This window comes from Coturnix japonica, chromosome 4, assembly GCF_054131305.1.
Source record: "Coturnix japonica strain WE chromosome 4, WE-NBRP24, whole genome shotgun sequence".
NCBI lineage: Eukaryota > Metazoa > Chordata > Aves > Galliformes > Phasianidae > Coturnix > Coturnix japonica.
This window is the reverse complement of record NC_140666.1, coordinates 52778358-52797978: the sequence shown is the minus strand read 5'-3', so window position 1 is coordinate 52797978 and position 19621 is coordinate 52778358. Positions and strand designations below refer to the sequence as shown.

At 48.2% G+C, this 19621-nt stretch overlaps 1 protein-coding gene across 3 annotated transcripts; it reads left to right on the top strand.

Moving 5' to 3' along the window:
• The first annotated feature begins 14431 nt into the window (after positions 1-14431).
• PPP1R3B (protein phosphatase 1 regulatory subunit 3B) lies at positions 14432-19359 on the top strand. 3 transcript variants are annotated; one of them, XM_085546812.1, is made up of 3 exons: positions 14432-14486; positions 14956-15042; positions 15975-19359. In XM_085546812.1, the coding sequence occupies exon 3, from the start codon at positions 16006-16008 to the stop codon at positions 16864-16866; it is 861 nt and encodes a 286-aa protein (XP_085402938.1). In that variant the 5' UTR covers positions 14432-14486; positions 14956-15042; positions 15975-16005; the 3' UTR covers positions 16867-19359. The 3 variants fall into 3 exon arrangements, with proteins under 3 accessions (XP_085402938.1, XP_015717306.1, XP_085402939.1); XM_015861820.3 differs by lacking the exon at positions 14956-15042; XM_085546813.1 differs by lacking the exons at positions 14432-14486; positions 14956-15042 and adding an exon at positions 15498-15603.
• The last annotated feature ends 262 nt before the right edge of the window (positions 19360-19621 follow it).

The following is a 19621-nucleotide window of genomic DNA, read 5'->3' as shown; positions in this document are numbered from 1 at the left end:
CCTGGGAATAGAGCCCACAGCCACCAACGCCCTGAGAATGAGATGCAGCACTACCATTCAAACAGCCCCCGAGTGGCACAGGGGAGATGCCCCAGGCCTGTGACAGCCAGAGAGGGTCTTATGTGATGCGCCATCCTACAGTGTCACAGCACAGCCCTGACACACCTCCTTGCCAGGCTGCGGTCCACAGGAACACCTCTGGTGGCAGCCCAGCGGCTCTGGGCACATAGATCCGCAGGCACCCCTAAGGGATGTGCAGGTCCAGGGACAGTGGCCTGAGTGAGGGGTACCCATGGGGCAGGGACAACAGTGGGTCCTGGCAGCCAGTGAAGGGACAGGAGGATGGACAACAGTTCCACTTAACTCTGTGCTGCGTGCCCAAGCTCAAAGTTACCCAGTGTCTATTTCTCTTCTTTTTTCTCCTGGCAGAAAAAAAAAAAGGATTTCATCAAACACCTCCTTCTTGCAGGGAACACACGCTGCCCAAACTAAATTTCAGAGCATCCCAAGCTATTTTCATAAAGATCATTCCAATTTCAAAAGTAGAATCAAAATCCCCTATCACGGGGCTTTGGGCTTAGATTTCCCCTTTTTCAGACTCATACAGACAGAATAAATAATATAAATAAATAAATATAGACAGTTTTAAACCGAGACAGGGGAAGTTTAGGTTAGTTATTAGGAGGAAGATTTTCCACACAGAGGATGGTGACGCACTGGAACAGGTTGCCCAGGGAGGTTGTGGATGCCCCGTCCCTGGAGGCATTCAAGGCCAGGCTGGATGTGGCTCTGGGCAGCCTGGTCTGGTGGCTGGCAACCCCACACATAGCAGGGGGGTTGAAACTACATGAACACTCTGGTCTTTTTCAACTCAAGCCATTCTATGATTCTATGATTAGTGGCAGAGAGTTTTTACACCTTCTCCATTTATTGGCTTCCATAACTTAAAATGCTGTTTGCCTTGGATATAACAAGATGGTAAATGCATGTGAATGCAACAGGAACTAAGAAGAAAAACAGTTTGATCCAGAAGAGCACAGAAGGAAAAAGAGAAAGGCAGCAAATAAGCCCAGGAGGAAAAAACAACCACCTGCTTTTCCAAGCATAACTCCTACAGGTCCTCATCAGAGATGGGAGGTAGGATGGAGAAATGCTTGATCTGACCTTGTCCTGCTTTTGTGTGTATTACAAACAAGGTTAGTGCAGATACTGCCTGCGCTGCGCTGGGAAATGTTCCCAACAGGAGCTGCAAAAGGCAACACACTGTGGGATGGCAAAGGCTGGCTCTGTAAATTCCTCTTACATTCCTCCATTCGTCTTCTCCTGTGACTTAGCCAAAGCACCTGCTACACTGAGCACAAACAACCCTGACACTTACAGGGACAGGAAATGACTTGTCTTTCACTTGCCATTTTTCTGCCTTGGTCTCTGAGCAGGCATTGCCTCTCTTAAACATTCCCCCAATCCATACCCTTCCAGCCCCAAAGCAAGTGACGTCAAACGGATCTCCCCCAAATCCTTGTCTTCCTGCTTTATCCAGACACCGTAAGAATTATCTTTGAGACCCGGGGAAAGCGGAGGAGGTCATCGGGAGCTCTGCTTTCGGATGCTACAGCCCCTTCAGCATCTCCAGGGCTTCACCCTTTCGGATCCTTCCGTGATGCCTTCTTCATACAGCCACTGGGGAGCAGCAGAGGGCTGCAGAAGGGTCTGCCTTCCCATCCTCTTCCAGGTCCTCCAGGAGCTACTTGAAAGGTGCAGGGAGAACGGAGAGGTAAAGCAGGGCCTCCACTTCGATATGCCACAGCCCATGCTTAGTGTGAGAGTCACTCCTGTCCACTAATCTCTAATCAGCCAATCTCTGCCAACATTTCCAGGGTCACCCCTTTAATGACTCCAAGAAGTACTGAGAGCTCAGGGATACAAAGAAGGCTATAAAACAGGCCAATCTGCTCTCCTCTCAGGCTATCACAGCCAATTTTATTTACTGCTAGTAAGCAATAAAGCATTATAATCCTGGGACAACCTGTGCTCCACACATCACCTCCCTTTCTTGTTCCCCAAGGTGCTCTCGATAAAATTAAGAGGAAAATAAAGCACAAAGAAGAAATTATGCTTACAGAAGAGAGGGAACTGTGGAAACATGCCAATCTCCCCCAAACTTTGCCCAGGCTCTGCTGATCAGCATTTTTTTGAGCCAGACAAGGTGTCTCCATTTAATAGCCCTTAATGGCTTATTCTTTTGAGTTGTCCCTTTTTGAACTCTTACAAACTTCAGCTACAGAAAGAACTTCCTCCTCTCAGCTCTGCACCATGGGGGGAAGCCATCTCCTCATGCTTCCTTTCACCAGGCCACCCAACAGTTCCAGCAGGTGAAATACACTTCCTCACAGCTGTACCTTGTCTGCTTCCCATGGTGATCTCCTCTGGCCATAGAGAGTTATGAAGAGCATCTAAAATACTTCTGCTCCTCATACTGCTGGAAAACATAGCACAGGAAACACTGTTTGATGTGGGGTTCCAGGCATGGCATACTGAGAGGCCGTCCTCAGATCACCTTGAGAATGTTAGCTAGACCCAACAGCTGTGATTGTACTGGCTTTGCTCAGGGACATTTGTCACCTTCCCCCATCCTGCTAGATCTAAAAGCTATAGGATTAATAGATAAAAAGCAGTAGGATGGGGTCAGTCTCTTGCAGTCTAGTATCACCACTGCATCACACAGTCCCTGTCATCTAAATCAACCAGCAGCAGCTGGTCCTCTTACCTAGCAGATACCCGGGAAATGGGCAATTGGAGCAAGTAGGGCATCAGCCTGTGCAGCTGCGATTGCCTTTGGTATGTATTGTATTTAGACATCCCCATGGAGGGTCTATTTTCTTTGGGTTTGGAATAGGCAAAGAAATTCCAGTGCTCAGGTGAAGGGAAGAAGCATTCTGAGGGGATCTGATGGAAGCAAGAGAGGGCAAGGCTGTTATCCATCTCTGAAATAACACTGCTTAAATCCTGCTGATTGCAAAAGCCCTGTGCAGGATGAGCATTATTGGCTGCACTTCATGTCAGCTCTGCTCTCTGCCAGCTCGTAGTGCACTGCACACTGCTTTGCACTATGTGGACTTTTATTTCTGCACCAAGTACTGCTGCTACCATGTTGCCCCAAGGGCAGGCATCTGGTGAGCTGGGGCTGCATCCAGAGCATCTTGCTTAATCCCACAAATTCCTGTCCCCGCAAAAATAGAAACAATCACCTTCTCACTGAGGAACTTGCTGTATCAGGTTTCCAGTGCTCACAGCAACCAAGATGAATTAGTAGTATTGCTGTAGCTAGTAGAGTAACTGGTCTCTTCTCTTTAATGCTAAACAAATTAGGGATTATTTCAGGGTGTTCTTTTGGGGGCAGAGGGATTGTAGTATCCCCTTATCTTTATGACATATTGCACCCATTCAATTTTTTGCATTGATAACACAGAAAGTGTGCTTGGAGCCCAAAACAAAGTCTGTTTGCCATGTGTAGCAACGATGTTGGCAGACAGAGGCTGGTTCAGCTAATCAAGCAACTCACATCATTTGAAATAGCTTCAAACCTCCAGCAAGCCCTGCAGTCAGCACATCTGCATCTGGAGCTCAGCATCTGGGAGGAAATTCACCTGGATGAGACTGGGAACAAGTGGAGGAGAGAGCCCCATAGCTGTGGCTCTGGCACTGCCTCATTTGAATGTAAAAAGGGCTCAGAAGGGCCTGCTAAGACTGCTTTGAAGGCTCTTTTTCCTTCTCAGGGCAGGGTTTCTATTTCCAAGGTGTATCATTTCTTTCATTTAAAATGAAAGAATTTTAAACAAATGAATTTTATACAAATGAATAAATGCAAAATACTTGTCTACACGCTCACTGCTGCTTACTGTATCTCATCTATGTGGTTGCTGGTGAGACACCCTGCCAGCTCTGCCTGGAAAACCTACGACAAGATTCCTAAACCTGCTGCCATTTGGTCTCTCTTTTCAAGCAGGTCACCTGGAGGCTATTGAAGCCCACTGCATTGGCAAATGCTGGTGTCCACACTCTAGAGCTTAGTTACCTCTTAGGGAGCTTCATTTTCCCAACAGAGCAATGTGAAAATGACAAAGGCTGAACATTTTGCCCTCCCTTGGAGGCAGAGATGGAGATGGTGTGGTAAATGCTGTCATGCAGGAAACACTGTGTGCAATTGATCCTACAGGGATGGGAGAAGAAGCTGTCCTGATTTGGTTGAGTGATATAGAGATCATCATAGAATCACAGAAACATGGAATAGCTTAGGCTGGGAGGGACCTTAAAGTTCCAGCTCCCTGTGGCATGTAGGACTGCCACCCACCAGTCCAGGCTGCCCAGCACCACCACTATCTATGTCATTGAAAAGCATGTTTGAAAGTACCACTCCCAAGATGGAACCCTTGGGGACATCTCTCATCACCAGCTTCCACCTGGACATGGAGCTGTGGACCACAACCCTCTGACTGCGACCATCCCACTGATCAATTATCCACTGAACAATTCAGCCTTCAAATCCATCTCTCTCCAATTTAGAGATGTGATGTGGAATCACATCAAAGGATGCTATGTTACTGGGATAAGGTCAGTTCCTTTCAATTAAGGCTCTTCCAAGATTGTTGGCGGGATGAGAAAAGCTACAGGGGATGAAAAGTAATTGGGACAGGCTCAAGGGCAGTGAAACCTCTTCCCCTAATTAGCACATGGAGGAAAGCATATGCACATGCATATAATTTGTCAGGTACTTGCTTTTTCAGAGACACCCCTAGGATTATAGGCTCAGGAGCTCAACATGAACCCACCAGCCTTCCCCAGCCTCAGTGTGGAGCCCCAAGCCCAGCCAGCCCGCAGGGCAGAACTGAGCACAGCACAGCACACTAGGAGCTGCACATGAGGACCAGAGAGTATGGCAAATAAGAGGGGTTTAAGGGCAGCAAAGCGAGCACTTTGTACACAACTTGCTGTGCTACATCCCAAGGGTGCCTAAGAGTGGTGCATCTTACAGAGCCTGGGTGCATCCAGTAGGATGCTGGGGGTAGATGCTTCAATGGGGCCTGTGTATGATCTTCCTGGCTAGCCACAGGGGACATGACAGCCTGGTGATTGCTCTCTCCAGCTGCAGCCCAAGGCCTGGCTGAGAGTTGTGTTGATTTTGTGCTCTGGGGCTGCTTGGGCACGTGTACAGAGCTCACTGTCCCATGCAGCGGCTGTTCCCAGAACAAACCTGGGACTTCAATCTCAAAGCTGGCAGCTCTCAACAGCATACAGTCTCCATGTGATCAGTGCCCAGTGTGGACACCACAGCTACCCTCCTGCTCCTTCAAACCAGGCCCTGCTGGGTCCTGTAATACATGTCATCTATCCCAATGGAGCTCCCAGACCCTTCCTCAGATCCACTATTTCACCCTCACAATCCTGCAGAAGGTAAAGCAGACAGACTACTCCCATTGGTTCAGCATTAGGCAGATTTAAGGTGATTCAGTCTGAACTTCCTTTATGCTCCTTTGGAGTCTATTTCCTGCACTTTAGTGAGTAGAACAGCTTCCTACTGCTGTGTTCAAGCCCTTGTTTGACTTGCTCTGAACAACTCTACAGGGTAGAAAGAATGGAAACATAAGAGAAGAAAGGAAGAGAAGGCTGGGCAACTGTGTCTGGTTTCCCAATACGGCTGTGTGGATTCAGGGATGGACTTTCAATGTGTTAATGTTGCATCTCCACAGGATGTGAAGCAGGCACTTCAGCTCCCTGGATTCTTTTCAGTCACTTCTAAAGAGCTGTGACTCCCACATTCCTATTGAATTTGCAAGAAGGGATATATAGGTTCTGATTGCCACCTTCCAGGCCTGCCTGGAGGAGAATACTGCATCAGACTAAACCCTTCTGAGAGAGACCCTGAACAGCCAGAGGAAATGGATGCACAGAGGCACTGGCACAAGCCACAGCAACCTGTGCCCAAGGCGGATTGACAGCAGCCTCCCAGGGAGCCCAGACACAGGGAATTGTGGTGCTGCTTGCTCGAGGCCTTTTCTGAAAGCTGCTGTTTGCTCACTGTGTCTGTCTGGAGATTGGAGTTAAGACTGAACTCATTGGACATCAGCCCTCCCTGCTTGAGAGAGCAGGGAATTTTGCAACAGTGCTCATGCTGCATGGATCTCTGTTGGCTACATGAGCTCAGTGTGAGCACAGCCAGTTCAAGCACCATTTCCTTATCCAGGCAAATGAGTCCAGGAAGAGACTGAGAGCCATTAAACAACTGCAAAGATTTGGGATGAGCCAAATTTCCTTGTCCCAGGATGAAAAAGGGGACAAGGGTAGGAACTGATTCAATCACTGGTTAGAAAATAGTCTCCAAAAATCCAGTCATGTGGCTGTCACTGTTTGATGCTAGGCTTATCTAGCATTCTCCCCCTCGATGCCCAACTATGCCTGTCTCTAGCAGTCTCTAGTTCATCCCAGACAGAAGTATACTTTATCTCATACTATAGTAAATCAAGATATCTGAGATGACCCAGTAAAGGAACTGGGAAAGCTCAGGCCCTCTTTTGGATGACCTTGGTTCACTGTGCAGCCCATGATGAAAATGCTATCGCTGCTTGTGTCTCCAAAACCTCACCCCATGGAGGCACAGAGCTCAAGGGAATGCCTGATACTCTAAGATGCAATATGAAGCACAGCTGAAAAGCAGATGTTATGAGCAAAGCAGTCCAGCATGTGTGCTTGGCAGGCAAGTCCATTCCTCAGAATGAAGGGGAAGCCACTTTGGGCACTGTGGACCTCCCTTCTCATGCAGCCCTAGGTAGGGCAGGCAGAGGACAAGCTCCCCAGCACGTTTGAGATGCAGCGTCTGTCACTTACCCCATACCAGACTCTTTGGGATGGAGACGTGACACTGAGTGTGTGGGGCAGGTGTCACCTCCTTGCATACCAAGCCCCACTGCCTAGGCCTATGTGTCCATATGAGGCATTCCCCAGCTGCCCTTACCACTATTTCAGGACCACTTGAATTCTTAGCTCTTATCAGGCTTTTTCCAGATACTTGAACCCCTGAACTCAAATGTCACCAGGCACATCTGGGCCCTTCCCTGACTGTGCTCTGAGCCCCCTGCACAGAAGCCAGGGGCCAACACTGGTAGCTTCTGAAGGACTCACTGATTTTTTGCTCAGAGGAGCACAGAAACAAGATTCTCAGGCTGCTACATCTGATTTTTATATATGCCCTATTTATTATCAGGCAGAGCTTCCTTTTGCTTGTCCCACAGCAGGTACCTTTGATTTTTACACCAGTAACGCTCACCAATGCCCTCCCTATGTCCCAGCTCTCCCACATAGGGCTGCTGGAATTACCAATGCCAGAAGCTGCTCTAGGACCGTTTCTCTGATTGGAGCATGTGGGTGGGAAGCATCATCACAGGATGGCCATCACTACCTGTTCCTACAGGTGGTTTCAAGCTGTTTGCAAAGCTCAGGAGCATTTCTACCTGGGAGCCTTTGGGATGTGAGCTGCATAGGCTGCAGCTGAGCACATCAAGGGTAACAAAGTCAGCACAAGCCCAGCTAGTCTGCAATGGGATGTAAAGTGAGCGTAAATCTTCAGAGGTGCAAGAGTCCCAGCACAGTCTATGGGCAAAGGTCTTTGAGCCAGACTACTTGCACAGAGTCCATGGATAGGCTTATTTGCATTGTGCTGAATAAAATACCTTTGTATTAGTAATAAAAACATGAATTTACCTTAGGTTGGGTTAATATAGCTTTAGCATAACTGACTGCTTCATACAGACTAGAACAACTTTGTATTAGTAATTAATTAAAGGAAGGGCTTTGCTCTGAGGCAGCATATTGAACACACATTCATATACTACTTCCTATTTGCAAAATGTTTAAGACCTTCATTGAAGTATTTTGAGATTCATCTTTGTTTTCTTTCTTCCTTCTCTCTCAGCCACATAATACTGGATCCATACCTTACTGATATGTGAGTTTTCCATCTCTTATCTGCCTCTCATCACTCAGTATTTGCTCATTATACAGCATGCTCTCAGTTTTAAGTAATGGCTTTTTTGCCATCATTCCCCTGAGATTAAACCTTCAGTACGGCACATTACCTCTGACGGGTCATGCCATGCCAGCCAATAATAACAGCAATAATATACACATAGGGGAAATCGACCTGGAAAACAAAAAAAAAGTCTGCTCAATAAACAGGAAGCATGTTTGTGCAGATAAGAAATGCTGGGGAACAGCAGCATGGTGATACATAGGCCTGTGATGGACAGTCCACTCCAACATCCACAGCAGATGGGGAAATTACGTACTTTGCAACCTAGTTTGTCTTTATGGGTGACTTCAATTGCCAGACATTAAATGGGAACATCACAGAGCTAATACAAACAGATCCAGTGTATTCCTAAAACTCCCTGATGGTAACTTTTTGGTGCAGGTACTAAGGGAGCTGACCTGTAAATGTGCCCTCCTAGATCTGTTGCTTGTAAACAGAGTCTCATAGGTGAAGTGGTGATTGGAGGCCATCTGTGCCACAGTGACCACGAAGTAGTTGAGTACATCAAGTATACCTTTATAGATACATACAAGTATATTTACAGCTGTGTAATATATAAACACATATTTTCATACACATGGGTGCATATTTGTGGAAACATGTGCCTCCTGTTGCCTAGAATAGAAGGCAGAAATGAGCTGGTGGTGTTAATGAACTTGGAACCCAGCTGATATGAAACCTGAGGCTGGGAAAAGCCAAACACTGAAGTACAGAGCCAGCTCCATGACCAAAGCCCCCGGGTTAACCAAGAGCCATTGTTTGCTATTTATAGCTGTGTTAGCTTGAGTTTTATCAGAGGTTTTTAAAACTCTTGGAGGCAGTTGGAGGGCCAGAGAAGCTCTGTCCCGTATAGGCAGCACAAGAATGGTGCAAAGCCCAAGCTGTGTCTTTGCACAAGCTGGATCGGGCCCTGTTGGTAGGGGAGGTCACAGGGAGCTGACACAAGCAGCTTAAGTTGAGCTGCTGTGATTTGATTGAGATAAAAGCTACTTTTGCACACCTTTTGGAGGACCCTGAGCAAACCATGCTGCAACCACAAGTCTACTGGCTATGGGACCAGCGGCTATAAAAGTTGTCTCAAAGTTGCCATCCAGCTCAGCACAAGGCTGAACTGCTTTAGGCCTTGTAAGGGCTCCCATGGAAGAAACACAGATCTTAAGGAAGTCAGAAGGCTGCCTATCCTTCATATCATTTTGAGACCAACTAACCAAAGGAAGATGAGAAAGTCGGCAGCAATTGCAGTGGGTCAGTTCTCTGTGGAGTAGCCAACTAAGGCATAGAACCCTTCTCTGGGAGGTGACAGCAGCCTGCTGCCTTTCAGATGCGTGGTAATAAGGAAATCTGAAGTGCTGTCTGAGTTTCAGACAACAAGGTTACAACAATCAGCTTTAGAAAATGGCGTTTATTCGTTTCCTGTTTCCACACTGGGAGCTAGAAGATCACAGGAAACCTTGTGCTCTGAAGTGACCCTTACATCAATGACAATAATTAGTGCCAAGAGTTTGATGTCGCCTGCAGCATGTCAGCATTGCACTACTAGTTTGGATGTTGTGCTACTGCACAAACTTGGACTAAGACAGCAGGGTGGGGATCAAAGTATTTTTGAAAGACCAGGAGAGATGGCCTATCAACAGAGACTGACTGCATTTGGCTTTCAGATAAACTCCTCAAGTTATCATCACAGCCGTGGGGGTAAAAAAGATGAAAACCTAAGAAAGCTCTAAATCTGTGGGACCAGTTTTCTTCTGCTCTGCAGCTGGAAAGCTCAGCAGTAGATGATGATTTGTTCTGTGAGCTTAAATGAGCATAGAGCACATATAGAATTCTAACACTGATCCTTAACACTATCACATGTGTAAGGATGTGTCCATATGAGTACAAATGTGTACGTATGTGAGAGTCACAAAGATGCCCACGTTGCTGTCGTCTTGTGCAAGAAATGAAAAAACAATTTTGCATTAACTTCCTTCCTCAAAAACAGTCATCTAAAACCAGCAGTTACCCAGGATATTCAGCTACTGTGCCATACTGCATCTCTTCTAGATGCGTTATCTCCTTTGGCAAGAGCAGATATATCAGCAAACCTAACTCTCAGCCTACTCGTGATCAGTTTCAAAACCATCTTATTTATTTCACCTTACTGATTTTCCCATAGCACCTGCTATCACTGCTTTCTTACCAGCTTTGCCGGTGCCCCCTGGTTCAGATCGTTGTAGGCTGATCTCTCATCTCAGATGGCCAAGGACACTCTCCTCTATCTGCTGTGTCTGCACCACCTTGACCAGTCCTACACTTCAACTTTTACTCAGGAGCAGTGGCATCCATTGAGCGGTGATAGACTCCAAGCATTTTGTTGTACCTGTGGTGTGGGGGTGTGTTTTCTATAGGTCCATTTTCAGTCACTGCAGGATTGCTGTGGCTGCTGCTTGAGCCTGCCAGCACTGTCCTCTTCCACATGCCATTCTGTACTGCTGGAATCTGAGCAGATTAGGAATAGAGGATGAGCAAAGTCTAGAGGAGGAGGGGATGAAGGAGACAGCCAAAAATGCTCACAGGCTCCATGGGCTTGGGACACACGCTATTCCCAGCTGCCAGCACCAAAATGCTGCTTAGTAGACTGCCCAATGGCCCGAGTTCCTCCCCCCTGGCTTCCTATGAATAACTAGCCTGCATTCCAGGCTTTACAGATATTCCTGAGCTGGGTGTGTCTTCATTTGCAGGCACAATTTCTAAATTTTGCCTCCTCCAACCCAAGTTTAGAAGCACTTGCTCTGGTACAAAGGTGCTGTGCACCACTGGCTTCTGTTAAACACAAAAGAGATTGAGTAGACTTTGTGGGATGGGGCAGGGATAGAGCCATCCCTACAGGATACTCACTAAGGGAGCAGACAGGGCCAAGACATCCGCAGACAGTGAAGGCATTTGTATGAACCAAACCTGGGCTCAGCATCCTCCACACAGCATTTGCATTATTGTTGACTTTGCTTTTGATACTTGCTTGAGACACCACATCAGCCATTTAGTTCCTCCTAGTTTTTAGATTCTCTTTATAGTGAATGGACAGAGATAGGCAAGTCCAGAAAGCAACAGATCCCATCTTTCATTGATGCTGATCTTCAGATGAGACAAAAGGCTTCACGGAGGGATCACTGTTTGCTGTAGCAAAGAGAGCCTATGGATCCTCAAAAGAAAACTGAGTTTGCATTTATCATCAATGACTACAAGGAGCCCTCAGCCTGATCTTTTCTATCCCAACCTTCATGAGCACACAAGTGACTTTCAAGCAAAGCACAGTCTCTCATGCAGAAATAAGCCCAGTGACTCTCCAGTCCTGAGTGTAAGTTCCCAAGGTATCTGCCCCATCAAATGAGGTTTGCAATCTTTCTAGGGCACTGAAGTTAAAATATACCTTACTTCACTATGACTTGTGCATTTAGGGCAGATCCCAGTCCAAACCCATCCCCTTTTTCCCTGTGAGTAGCAGCTTTCTTATTTCCATCCATTCCTTCCCCAACAGACTTCATTTTTGCATGGATTTTCTTGCTGCCTATTGCTGGACATTCTTATTATTAGGAACCAATAATTTCACACTACCTGATATTTTTGGCAGAACACAGAGCACCAGGTTTTGTACCTGACCCCATGCTGGGCTGGAATGGAAGGTGCCTCAGTCTCCTGCAGGGCATAGTACATGTTCCTTGGGGTGTTTGACCATCTGAGTGCATATGAGATCCTGACAGAGCCATGCCAGGGTCAATATCCCATTGCGGGTCAGCAGCCAATGTACTGAGGTAACTCATTGCATTGGGGCAGAGCCAGGAGTGGAAGCAGGGCTTCTGCCTTGGGGCAGGAATTGGAAACCAAAGTGGGATTTCCTTCAACACTATGACATGTTATGTGTTTTTTGCCTCCTTTCCTGGGGTAGCTGCAGGAGCTGGAGACCTACTAAAAAAAGGATGTTCACTGGGTCTTTTTCCATGCTTGATTCTGTTGACTCGCTGTTGAAATCTAGAGGGAGTCTGTGAGCGTCCCATCCTCCTGAGAGGTTGGTTCCCATCTGTATGAGGGAGGACTGATGGCCAGATGGACACATGGGTGCATCCTTTCTGGAGGACAGAAAGTCAAGCTGCCTCCTACCCTTCGCCCTGGGGCAGCCCAAAATAACCTCTTCTGTATAAGCCAGGCTTTCCTCCCAATCATGACAGAAATTATTCCAAAATTAGCTTTTCCCTTGGTATTTTGACATGAGGCAACACCAGATTTAAATTACTTCAGAGTTACCCTCTTGGCCTTGTCACGAACAAAACTCTCTTCTGTTTGGTGGGAGCACTGGGACCCGGCTCAAAAGCAGCACCGCTAATTGGGAAATTTCTGACAACTGCCAGCATTGCAGCAGCACCAGGCACCACCATGGACGCTGTCCATCTCTGCTGATGATTTGGGAAGGGACAGAGAGCTGTGGAGGGGGTGTCCTGTGGCAGCGGGTCCTCAGGCAGCAGTGTTACGTCAGCCACCCCACAGGTTTACAATACTCGCCCTTGAGCCTTGGCCCCACAGCCCACTGCAGTGTGGACACGTTGCATAATGCCCTAGTCCTGCTTCCCTTCTCCTGCTTGTCAGCTGGGATCTGAGCTCCTGACAGTGAGGAGGGGAAGCTCCAACTAGCACTGTGGGAACTCGAGGGGTGGCAGGACCAGGAGTCCTCACAGAGCCCTGCACTTTGGGCAAACTCCAGGTGATATCTGGGAGGACAAAGGGAATCTCCTCGCAGAGGCATCCATCAGGGATGGGGCTTGTTCTGCAGTTCTCCCCCCAGGGACTAGCTTCTTCCCCATGCTATGCAGCAAGCAGAGAAGGGGAAGATCGCTCTTCTTCATCCCCCAACAAGCCAGGAGGGGTGGAAAGCTATGGGGAAATCAGTAAGACCACTGTGCAAGGGCTCAGTGCAAAGCTAAATATAGCCATTATCTCTGCTCCCAAAAGATAAGAGCCTGTGTCCACAGCCCGCCACAATGCCCTGCCCCGGCTTCCACCTACCTTTGCTTCAGAGGCAAACAGTAGGCAGCAGTTGTGAAGCAATTCGCCCTGCACAAGGCAAACAGAGCTTCTATCACGCGACAGAAATGCACCCTGAGCCACCGTGCTGAGCCAGGCTGCGGTAGCGCTGTCTGGAGATGGCTGTGCAGACCCAAGGGCCTTTTGGGGCCTCTGTCCATTGCTCTTGGGCGAATCCTTGCTACCCCGCATCCCTGCACAAACCTTGTCGCCAATCAGCCCTGCTGAAATTCCACACTGCCGCTGGCATGTAAAATACTGATCCACATCTCCAAGGGACCTGCAGTAGATTTCTCTCCCCAGCTTCCTTATCATTGCCTTTATCTAAAAGCAGGAACCTATGAGGCTAAAACAATGGTCTTTCCCCCCAACACAACCCTTTTGCATCGCTTTGCATTGCGGAGCAGCGAGTTGATTAAGCAGCAGCTTTACAGCAGGAAGTCTCTGGGTTTAACAATAGCCATGCCTGCTTCCACCGGCTAATTAAAAACAAATGTTGACTCTTCAATACCGCTTTTATGCTCTGGGAGGGAGGCGGGAGAGCAGCAGTGCTCACATTGGTGTGCTCGGAGGCCAACAAGAGGCTGTTACTCCCAGCCTTGTCACCATTCCCAGCTCCCAGGAGGCGAGGAGGAGGTGTCGCCGCTGGAGCATTGAGTTGCCTTGGGATGGGCTTCTGCCGGCCGCTTGGCTCCCGCAGGTGGTTGTTCATAACACTGTCATTGTAAGAGACGACTTTCTCGTGTCTGTGAGAAGCTCAGTTTTTCCACTTCGTGCCCTAAATCTTGTCAGGAAATGCGATTTGGGAACGTCTCCTGGCATTTCTGCCCCAGAGCTTCAGCTATGGGACGGAAAGTGTGAGCAATCCTCGTTCCTCACCCCACCCCACCCCTCAGTGCAAACCGAACACCTTATTGAGGACAGCAGCCCCCTGAGAAGGCCTCGGGGCATTCCTGTCACCTTTGGCTGCTTGTTGCTGGCAAAAACCCCCCGGGGTTGCACCAGTTTTATACCAGAGAGGCTCACAACGCCTGCTCAGGCACAGGAAATTCCCTCAGGAGACCCCAGGCATCCAGCTGGCTTTTCGAAACCCCCAATTCTCGCCCCAAACACCCCCCCCCCCCTCAACCCAGCCCAGCGAGCGCAGCCCCCCAGCCGGCTGGGTACGACACATCCAGCCCCATCGCCGCAGAGGAGGAGGGTTCCATTGAGGAGGACGGCACCCATTGGTCAGGCGGCAGGGAGGGAGGGGCGGGCGGTGCCTTTAAGGGTCCGCTGTGGGGCCACCCTGTTAGAGGTGGTGGTTCGGGGTTGGGGCTGTGTGAGCGGGCTCTATGCGCTGCGTCAGGTACGGGCTGTATGGGGGACGGGGCTGTGTCGCGGGGGGTATCCTGTAGGGGTCGTGGGGGTAACCAGGTCTGTGCTGTGGGAGCTGCTTGATACGGGGTTGGGCTCAGTTGGAGGGGGGGTGGTGAGTGGAATGCAGCCTTCCCCTTTTGAAAGGGGTGGTCCTGCTCGCTCCCTTTCCTCTGGTTTTCAAGTTGGATGTGCTTCAAGTCGTGCAAAACAGGCAGGATGCTCCTGGCCTCTTAATGTTAAATGCTGGTTGTTACTGAGGCTTACAGAAGTACCTGAGTGCTGAATGGGAGATCAGGTGTATGGCTGCTGCTGGGAGGGGGTGCAGGTGAAGTTGTCCTTGGTTTGTTTGAAAGGAGGAAATGAGCTGTATGACATATGTGAGAAAGCCAGTGAAACCAGGAAGAGCTGAACGGCTTGGTGCTGGCAGACAGGTGGATCTGCTGTCTGTCCTTGTGCAGGTGCCCTTGAGCTTCAAAGAAGGCTTAAAGAAGAAATGCGGGAGGTAGCTGCTGTTGGGAAGCAAACCTTTGTCTATGCCTTTTAACGTAAGCAAGTGCTGCTGCTGAAGGGATGCTATGGAGGGCTGCCCTGTTGGTGCTGCAGGGTGGGAAAGTAAAGCACAGACTTGGAGAGAGCAGCTCTGTTGCTTTGTCTTGGCACAGGGACAGCTATCAGTCCTATAGCTGGCTGTGTGTGGCTTTGGCAGCACGAGCCCTTGTGCGGTCAGCTGCTGCTGCTCTAGCAGTGAGACCGGCTTTGGAACATGGTCTGCAGCCAAACAGGGAATTTAATTAAGGAAGTAGCCTGCCTTCAAGATATGGGTGCACAGAGGGACTGTGCTGTGTCACTGGGAGCTGGATGCTAGAGGAGGAGATGCTGTGGTGGAGAGACACGCAATCTGTGCCTCTGAGGGGAGGGCTTATTTCCAAAGCCTCTGTCAGCCTTGAGTACATCACACAGCTTGCCTGCTCTAGCTACACTGATGTTTCTTTAAGTGTTTTGTAGGCTTAAGGTGTGCATTCTGCGTGGAGGAGGAACCTTCTGGCTGCCTGATACCTGTTTTAAAGTGCGAAGTGGGAAGAAAGTTGCTCTTCTATAAGTGTAAAGTGAGAATCAGTAGGACCAAGTAGCCACAGATCTTTGGTTTAAGTCAGAGGTGTTCCAGAGCCTGCTATTGCAAGCCTAAAAGGGTGATGACTGCATGTGCCTTAGCATGGTGACTTTGTAGCAAGCAATGGGAAGTTGTCTTGCCCTTGAGGGGATGTAACAGGCTATGGCTGAGCCACAGCACTGTGGTAGCACGCTTCCCAACATATCTGTAAGTCAAGCAAGTACTGGCCTCTGACAGAGCTTGAGGCACTTTGGGGGTGATGGAAACTGAGCTTCTTTAGGATGGATGGGGAATAGTGTAGCAACTATCTGACAAGTCACTGAAATGCTTCTCTGACATAAACTGCTCCTTCTTTTGATCTTTCAGTGTAATAGACTATTTTCCTCACAAACAAGCAATGGCTGTGGATGTAGCAATGCAGCTGTACCTGTGCTCCTCACCCTTGCGAAGAGAGAGGTGTGCCTGCAAAATTGCCCCAAAGCCAAACAAGCCATTGCGGCCGTGCATCCAGCTGAACAGCAAGGCAGTACTGACTGGACCAGAAGAGGCAGAAAACTCCTTCACACACAACAAGGTGAAGAAGAAGGTGTCGTTTGCGGATAGCAGAGGCTTTGCTCTGACAATGGTGAAGGTGTTCTCAGAGTTTGATGATCCTCTAGATATTCCTTTCAACATCACCGAGCTGATCGACAACATTGTGAGTCTGACAACAGTAGAGAGGGACAGCTTTGTCCTGGACTTTGTCCAGCCCTCTGCAGACTACCTGGACTTCAGAAACCGTCTTCAGACAGACTGCGTGTGCCTTGAAAACTGTATGTTAAAGGAGCGCTCTGTTGTGGGCACAGTGAAAGTGAGGAATCTGGCTTTTGAAAAGTCCGTGAGGATCAGGATGACATTTGACACCTGGAAAAACTTTGTAGATTTCCCGTGCCAATATGTCAAGGATACGTACGGAGGATCAGATCGGGACACGTTTTCTTTCGACATCAGCTTGCCCGATGGAATTCAATCCCATGAAAGAGTTGAGTTTGCCGTCTCCTTTGAGTGCAATGGCAAGGTGTACTGGGACAGCAACAGGGGCACAAATTACAGAATCATACGCTCAGAACTGAAGTCTGCCCAGGAAGCCCTCCGCCCCCCGTGCAGCCCAGACTTCAGCAGTGCCTTTGACCAGTTTGGGAGTCCTCGGTGCGCCTATGGTCTGTTTGCCGAGTGGCCAAGCTATTCGGGATACGAAAAGCTAGGGCCCTATTACTGACATAAGGACCTAATGTTCTGACTGACTGTTGGTGGTGCCTGCAGACGTGGGAGTCTTCCTAAACACGAGGTGTGTGGAAAGGTGGAAGAAGTGAGGCTCCCTGTAGCGCTGCATAAGCCTCCCAGCAAAAGGAAAAGTGCAGTACTCTGCTGGCAGTTGGCTTATAATCAGGGGTGCATCTCTAATGCAGAGGGCTGCCTTCCCTGTCTCAAGTCAGATAGCAGACTCTCCAGATGATCAAAAGAAAAGGAGATGTCTCTTGCCTGTCTGTTCAGTGCTGCTACTCCTTCCTCTTCTGTAAAGCTGCTAGTCTCCAGGGATACACTACAGTGCTTGGGTTGTCTGCTGAAGCTATGTAGTGGTGGCTGGTTCGTGTTGCTTGCTAGTGTTAAAAGGGTTTTGGTGTTGGTGGGTTTTTTTTTTTCCCTAGTATTTTTAAGTGTGCTGTACTTCACCATCAGGGCTCTCCTGGAGGGTTGGCCCGTGTCTGTCTGGAAATGTTGAAGTGATTTGGCTTTATGGGGAACAGCCATCTTGTGCACTTCCTCGTGTGAAGCCCTTTCTGCTTGAGGCAGGAAGGGTATTTTGGAAGTGAGAATACAACTGTGATAAGATGTGACCCTCACAGCCTGCTGTATTAGGGGACATATGTGCCTGTGGGGGAAAATCTGATATGCTTAGTCACCAGTTGTTTTATCAGCTGATCTTGAAAAGCTTTCATCATATGCTGGTTGGTGTTACCAAAAATAGAGGTTAGCTGTAGCTGCACAGTGCTTGTAAAGCATCTGTAGGCTGACAGCCGTGACTGCCTTCTTTATAACCTTCCTCTCTTTTAATCACAAGTGACCAGCGTTGCTTTTATCCCTTGATGGACATTTGAAATCAGCTGTTGGCCTTGCTGGGCTTTGGCATGAGGCTCATGCAGGCAGCTGTTCTCAGGTGTTGTGGGAGCTAAACACATGGCAGTGTCGTGAAGAGGGAAGGTGGCTGTCATGCGCCTACTGTGACGAAAGTGCCTTGGCTGATAAAGTGCTGGGATCATGTGCACCATCAATGGTTTGAGATAAACAGAATTGATATTGCCTTTTTAATTAAAAAGCGTACTGGTTTATTACTCTGTGCCTTGGACTGCTTGGCAGCAGATGGAGTGGCACTGCTCATGTACAAGGATGTTGTGGCTGTAATGAACATCAGTATGCTGTGCTTCCCTTGCCTCTCTAGCAGTTGCTGCCACTTCAACCTGGGAATGTCTAAGCTTTGTTTTGTTCTTGCTCACCCCACCAGTGTGGAGGAGTGTGGGGATGTGGTATTTGGGCTTACTCTGATGCCACCTCCAGGTGTGAAACAAATCGCCAGTGTGAGCTATCACTTTTGAAACTAGGTAGCTGTGCTGAGATGAGGTAGCCAGCTTGTTCAGTGCCAAACAGCCTTGCAAAGCTGCTTGCATAGTTGAGCAGAAAAAGTAATCCCCCAGTCAAAGGGGGGGGGTTCTGAATAGTCTGTAGGAGTAGAGGTCAAGGGAATTTTCCTAGTGCATAAGCTTTATGAAATTTTTGGGTGCCTATAGCAGCCTTTAGATTGGTTGGGGAGAAGCAGTGTGGGCTAGACTACTTGATAAGCTTTTAAACCTAGCTTTTAGATCTGGAGACTGCTGTATAAAGTACCGAAGCTGTTTTTCCTAACTTAGAAGGGATAGTATAATCACTGTTGAGTGCTGAAAGGGACAAAAGAGCTTGTGAGAATAGCTAGCCTTAAGCTGCTGCTTTATACTAAACTCAGCATTGATGCTTGTTGTCACTCTGCCTGATTGCTAATTCCAGGTGATAAATGTACTTGCTAGCTCAGAGCTCATCAGCTTTGGTTCCTCTGTCTGTTCAAACAGCTTCCTGAGTCAGCCCTTATCTGCTATGGTCTCTTGTGAAGGGACTGTTGCCCAGCTTGGCTTGAACCCATTTTTAAACTGAAGTTTGAGTGACACTGATTTTGTTTGTTTGGATTTAGTGAATGGTGTTAGTGCTGTAAGACACTGTAAAGAAGCTGTGCCCTCCTGCATGTTTCTGTGCTTGGAGAGGGCTGCTCATGGGCCGAAATGAGGCATGTGTCTGGGGTGCTGAGGATGGTGGATCTCCTTACGGGGCCTGTGTTTTCAGGCTGTGGAAGTGGTGTGCTTAAGGGAAGAGCATGGAAGATAAGCTAGAAGAGCAATACCATAAGTAAAAGCTAGGCTGGGAACTATTTGACCAATAGTAGTTTAAAAATACTACTTGTGGCCTTTTCCCTTTTTCCATTGTCAATGTGAACATAGAAGTAAGGGGTTGCTCTCCTCACTCTATGCCTGGAAGTGCCTTGTGGGTTCTTTTGCATGTGTGTTTTTAAAACTACTTTTGTACACAGCCGTCAAGTGGAAAATGCACTTTATAATTGCAATGTAATAAGTCTTTTAAAACCATGGCTCTGTTTTTATCTGATTGTTAAAATAAAGGTGGAACAATGTTGGTTGTGTACCTTGCTATCTTTATTTAAATACCCATGAGGGTGGGGAGGTGGCTTGGAAACAGGAGATGAGCTTCCTGCAAGTAGCACTGGCAGGAACACACATCTGCATTGGACTCTGCTGCTGAAAGTAGGGAAGAGCAGCCTATTAACACAGTTCTTCTGCCAGGACTAATGTTTCCAGAGTCTTTGGAAGGGGAAGGAGGAGAGGAGCCAGGCCCTTGTTTGGGCAGTGGCTTTTCAGGTTTTTCTGCATTTATTT